Source organism: Misgurnus anguillicaudatus, chromosome 6 (assembly GCF_027580225.2).
Source record: "Misgurnus anguillicaudatus chromosome 6, ASM2758022v2, whole genome shotgun sequence".
NCBI classification, from domain to species: Eukaryota; Metazoa; Chordata; class Actinopteri; order Cypriniformes; family Cobitidae; genus Misgurnus; species Misgurnus anguillicaudatus.
In genome coordinates this window covers 4,477,327-4,483,326 of record NC_073342.2, presented here as the reverse complement: position 1 = coordinate 4,483,326, position 6,000 = coordinate 4,477,327, and the positions used below count along the sequence as shown (strand labels likewise).

General features: G+C 36.6%; 1 protein-coding gene across 10 annotated transcripts in view; it reads left to right on the top strand.

Annotated features, from left to right (window-relative positions):
* The first annotated feature begins 402 nt into the window (after positions 1 to 402).
* LOC129445878 (uncharacterized) overlaps positions 403 to 6,000 on the top strand; it is a 31,232-nt gene continuing 25,634 nt past the window's right edge. For 3 of the 10 annotated variants that reach the window (XM_073868392.1, XM_073868389.1, XM_073868387.1), the window contains exons 1-6: positions 403 to 470; positions 577 to 636; positions 925 to 990; positions 1,307 to 1,372; positions 3,983 to 4,048; positions 4,366 to 4,431. In XM_073868392.1, coding sequence (XP_073724493.1) covers positions 426 to 470; positions 577 to 636; positions 925 to 990; positions 1,307 to 1,372; positions 3,983 to 4,048; positions 4,366 to 4,431 — 369 coding nt within the window. In that variant the 5' untranslated portion in view covers positions 403 to 425. The remainder of the gene's footprint in view (positions 471 to 576; positions 637 to 924; positions 991 to 1,306; positions 1,373 to 3,982; positions 4,049 to 4,365; positions 4,432 to 6,000) is intronic. The other 7 variants (XM_073868396.1, XM_073868394.1, XM_073868390.1 and 4 more) reach the window with 4 other exon arrangements.

Below are 6,000 nucleotides of genomic sequence, written 5' to 3'. Positions count from 1 at the left end.
TAATTTAGCATATTAGATTAACAGATTAATTAAAACCGCGTGTACGAAACGTAATGGAATAAAAGAATCGTATCTTTACATATTTTGTGTTCTTTGCTTAGTAAATAAGGATTAAAATGAAACCTTCAAGCTGATATGGCATTATATGCAGTGTTCAGAAGAAGTTTGTGTAAAAATATTTTGTAATGTGAAACATCATAAAATGAATTGTACTTTAATCTCCAGTTAGCATTACTGTACAATACAGTATTATGGAAAATGGGATTATATTTTACTCAGTTTTGCTAATGAATTGCAAAGTAAAGTGGATGGGGATTGTTTAAATGTTTAACATTTATGTATTTGCTCATTTTAACATGAATGTATTTGCTGTGTTTTTGTTCTGTTTATATATGTTATACCTTTTAATTCTGCAGCTAGATGACATGATGGACATAACTACAAGGCGATGCAGGCCATGGAGACCCCAGGTAAAAATTTTCTCCTCCAATACAATGAAACAGTATTTTACAGTTTCTGTACAATCTTAAGATGATACATTTTTGTTGTTCTATTCTGTTTTTATATTCATTACAGAGGATCATTACTGTCACATCTCAGATGTCAGAATTGCATTTACACACAAGTTCAGAAGAGGTAGAGAGCGTGAGAGACGTTCGGGCCAGTAGAAAGTATTGTCACTTGCCCGATCGGGCCAGTGCGTCCCCCTCAGTCACGAAAATATATTTTCATCAATGTATATTATTTAACATCTTTGGCAGGGCAAGTAAAAACCTGTATAAAAAATTATTTGCGTTGAGCCCTGTACTAGTAATATTATTATTTTTATTTACTTAAAATATTTACATTTGTAATGTTTTTATCCAGGACTTTTTATCTCCTGTAAATGTTTTACAGTAGTTTTTATTTTCATTGTTTTTACAGATGATTACAGATGTTCGCACCACTGAGACATTTACACCGTGTGTCCCTGAAGCAAGTTCACATCAGGTATTACATAGTTTTGTAAAATACATTAATGTAAATGCCAGCTAGTGTTTATACCTAAATAAATCCTGTTGTGTGATTCATTTAAATACTCTCCTCCTATATATTTTGCATCTGAAACTCCAACATATGCAGTAAGGTGAACTGAAAAGATAACTCCACACATATTCATTAAATTTTTTTCACTGTGTCTTGTAAATCCTGAAATTAGTTTTGCGCTGATGCAAGCTGTTAATATATGTCTGGCCCTTTTTTCTTATTTTGCACCTTTATCTTCAGTAAATGTCTTACTGAGTTTTTATTTTCATTGTCTTTACAGATGATTACAGATGTTGCCACCACTGAGACATTTACACCGTGTGTCCCTGAAGCAAGTTCACATCAGGTAGTGCATGGATGCATTATTCTTTATACACGATGGAGTTTTAATTTGAATGCATGTTCATTTATTTTATATCTGCAAAGTAGAAAATTGATGTAGAGACTTGATATCCTCTTGTTAAGACCTGACTAAAGAATACCATTTGCGGGTCCAAGCCTCTACTCGCTTCATGTGAGTGTACATTCTCAACAGCCGTTTATGAGCGCTATTTAATGATATAACACACATTTAAGCTAGAGCCTGAATGATATTTTTTTTACACATTACCAGTGCGGTCTCCCTTAAAGCAACACTAAAGAGTTTTTGCTCTTTGCTCCCCCTACAGGTTAGAAGCGTAATTGGCCATTAACACTGTCGTAAATACTGGCTCTGATTGGATTGTAGGTCTGCCGTAAAGCAAGTTTTTGTAGTTTTCACTCGAACTACAGGACCACTACCCGACGGTTGGAAACTTCTTTAGTGCGGTTTTGGCCGCTAGAGGGCTGCAAAGCGAACGTGAAAGTGCCGTTCACCCTGTTTTGAGTTGATGAACGACTAAAACTTTTTTGGAAAAGTTATTTCAAGGTAAAAAAACTCTTTGGTGTTGCTTTAGGATGCAGGCAAAGGTGTGAGAGAAGGGAAAGCTCTCATTTGTCATCTATTAGCTGGTGACATTAAATGTAAGTTTGTAACCATAGTAACACTAATGGCGTCTCTGCTATCACTGTGGTTAAATGCCTACGTGGGGACGTGCATCGTCTATAGACTCTTTTACAGCCCACGTGATGCGTGCATTTAGGCAACAGAAGTGGTGTTATTCCCCATTGGTTCTAACGTGTTAGCAACTCGGTTTATTAAAGTTTATTAAAACGGTTTCCCAGCATCAAAATGTCTGGTTGTTGCGTTTGGTTACACTAATATAATATACTTATATACGTATATATGGCCACTTTATTTTTGGCCATCTGCTAACGTCTTCTATCCACTCCACTATAGTACACGGATCTGGTAGCTGTGTTGAAAAAGTTGATAAGTTAACTTTTTAAAATAACTTTGTCTGTCTGTGTTGCTTCACTGCTGATTCTTGTCATAGTCCGTTGCAAAACTGCACCCACATATGTTGCCACGTCATCAATGTGTACAAACAGTAAAAGGGTCTATGCTGACCATAGCTTTGCCTGGTCGTATTTTCTGATGGTGGTCAAGCTTAAATATTTTTCACAAAGCTGGACGTAGCTCATTCCGATGTAGGGCTTCTTTCACCCAACTTCTTACGTCCAGCTGGTGCAACTGGCTCCTAATGGAGCATTTGGACCTGGAAGTTGACGTCAGACTTAACAAGTGAATAGTCAAGCACTGTATTAACCTGACAACACACTGCACTATAAGGACAGAATGGTTTGTCAAGACACTGAAGTGGGATGGTAGTCTACCCCACTTGTGAATTTTGCAAACTGTAGGCTATAACAATTTCATAACACTGCACTAAGAGGACAGAATGGTTTGTCAGGACACTGTAGGGGGATGGTAGTCCACACCATTTGTGAATCTGGCAACACACTGCATTGTAAGGACAACGATTTGCCAGGATGCTGTAGTGGGACAGTAGTCTACACCACTTTTTGCAAACTGTAGGTGTCAATAACAATTTCATAACACACTGCACTATGAGGACAGAATGGTTTGTCAGGACACTGTAGGGGGATGTTAGTCTACACCATTTGTGAATCTGACAACACACTGCATTGTAAGGACAACGATTTGCCAGGATGCTGTAGTGGGATAGTAGTCTATACCACTTTTTGCAAACTGTAGGTGTCAATAACAATTTCATAACACACTGCACTATGAGGACAGAATGGTTTGTCAGGGCACTGAAGTGGGATGGTAGTCTACGCCATTTGTAAATTTTGCAAACTGTACGCGTCAATAACAATTTCATAACACACTGCACTATGAGGACAGAATGGTTTGTCAGGACACTGAAGTGGGATGGTAGTCTACGCCATTTGTAAATTTTGCAAACTGTAGGTGTCAATAACAATTTCATAACACACTGCACTATAAGGACTGAATGGTTTGTCAGGACACTATAGTTAAACAGTGGTCTGCATCATTTGTGAATTTTGTTACTGAAAACCCTAGCAGCAACTGTTGCTTTCGAGTATGGCTGTTGAAGTAACCTCAATCTTGTATTGGTGCTCTACTAACAAGCCAACCGCATAGGATGACAAGCAACCAGATCAAACGCAATGTTCACGTTTAATTGATGAAGCTACGCCCTTCTTGTTTTACACTTTATTACATGTATAATAATGGCCAAATAGATTGTCAATGAAAACGAGATTTAAGAATAACTTGTTTTTCCTAAATCATTTAAAATTTAAAAAATACCAGGCTATTCATATTACATTAAATCATGCAATGAATGTGGTAAAGCCTTAAGCACGCAAAGTAAAACTGAGATGACAGAATTAGCGTCACTTACCTCTTAATTAGGCCTATTTTAAACTTTTAAACTGCATTTAATCAAATTTATCAACACTGATACAAAGTGCCCTAATACAATTCATTGTTTGGCAACATTTAAACCGCTTTTTTATAAACTTGAAAGGTTTTATTTTTGTATTACAGATGATTACAGATGTTGCCACCACTGAGACATTTACACCGTGTGTCCCTGAAGCAAGTTCACATCAGGTATTACATAGTTTTGTAAAATACATTAATGTAAATGCCAGCTAGTGTTTAATACCTAAATAAATCCTGTTGTGTGATTCATTTAAATACTCTCCTACTATATATTTTGCATCTGAAACTCCAACATATGCAGTAAGGTCAACTGAAAAGATAACTCCACACATATTCATTAAATTTTTTTCACTGTGTCTTGTAAATCCTGAAATTAGTTTTGCGCTGATGCAAGCTGTTAATATATGTCTGGCCCTTTTTTCTTATTTTGCACCTTTATCTTCAGTAAATGTCTTACTGAGTTTTTATTTTTATTGTCTTTACAGATGATTACAGATGTTGCCACCACTGAGACATTTACACCGTGTGTGCCTGAAGCAAGTTCACATCAGGTAGTGCATGGATGCATTATTCTTTATACAAGATGGAGTTTTAATTTGAATGCATGTTCATTTATTTTATATCTGCAAAGTAGAAAGTTCATGTAGAGACCTGATAAGAGGCCTGACTAAAGAATACCATTTCCAGGTCCAAGCCTCTACTCACTTCATAGAGATGCGTGGTTGTCGGTTACAGTTAAACTGCAGATTGGGCAGATGACATGAAGAAATATATTTTAATTAAATTCGGGTGGGTGGCGGTTGAACCAATCAAATGAAAATAATATATACATTGTTAATTGTGTTACCTACATCCGTAAAAAACAAACACACTTTGAAATAGTCAAATTTTCATCAGGTAGTAATTTGGCTAGTTGCGTATATGCATGCCATCTATATCAGAGATAGCAACGACTCGCATCTTGTTGTAGCGCCTTGGCAATGGGAGATGTTCAGAACGCAAGAGCTAAACTTTTACAAGCTCAATAACATCCACAGCAAAAAAGAAGGTAAGGAAAAATAGTTGAAAAACTTTAACCATTTGTTAGAGGCAGGCAAGCAAGTTTGGGGGTTGTTACAAAAATGTGAACCTGCACGTTGCACTGTTGTGCGGTGGACTTTCGAAATGAATAGAGTCGGCCTTTTTTTGAATATCGAGGCGCCATAGTTTGTTTCGTTCGGCCTGCTGGATAAAATGAATTGCGCTGTCTGCCTGAAAAAGACGCGCTCTCTTCCCATACAGTCAAAATTAATGGGAGACTTCAGAACCGGCTTGTCCTAATGTCACCCTGACATGACAGTGCGTAAAGTACATTGTGAATGAATTATTTTATTAGGGCTTTCTTTCTTTCTGCAAAAAGAAAGTACAATGGGCATCAATTAGTAGGCTAAATAGCCCCATTCATTCCTTAGGATACAAACAGGGATGAATTTAGAAGCCACCAAACACTGCCATGTTTTCCCTATTTAACCCTCTTGAGTTCGACCATTTTGGGACACTGTCAGAGGTTCTGACATGCTCTTACATTTGGTCTTTTTTCAGTTGCTTTAAAACATAATAATGGCAAGTGTCTCATACCACTGCGTTCAGCACAAACTGGGCTAAAATATTATATGAGCTACATGTATGTACATGTTTGTATTTTTGAGAGAAAAAGGTTTATGCGTGGTTTTTAAAAAAAGCAAAAATTTTAAGTCACTGATATAAGTTCACAAAACCCATACTAAACATGTTTTAACAAGACTTTCTTAAACAGAAGCTAGTAGTCTAGAGTTTTTTCTTTAAAATGATGTGAAAATCATCCTGCCTACTGATTCACATAAACCAATATATTGATTTAGAAATTGTAAGACACTTGCTTAGAGTGGTCGTATGCGAGAAGGATTGATTGACAGCTAGCAAACAAAGGCTCGCATAATGAGCTGCATAATGAGGCAGGAGGGAACTACAGTAAAGAATGTGAGGACAAATGTACATGTTTGTTTGAGGTTTATTAAGAATTTAACAATATAATCAAAATGGAAATGAAGTTCAGTAGGACCCCATTTAAAAACTTAACTTGTATAAGAAACTGATAAACA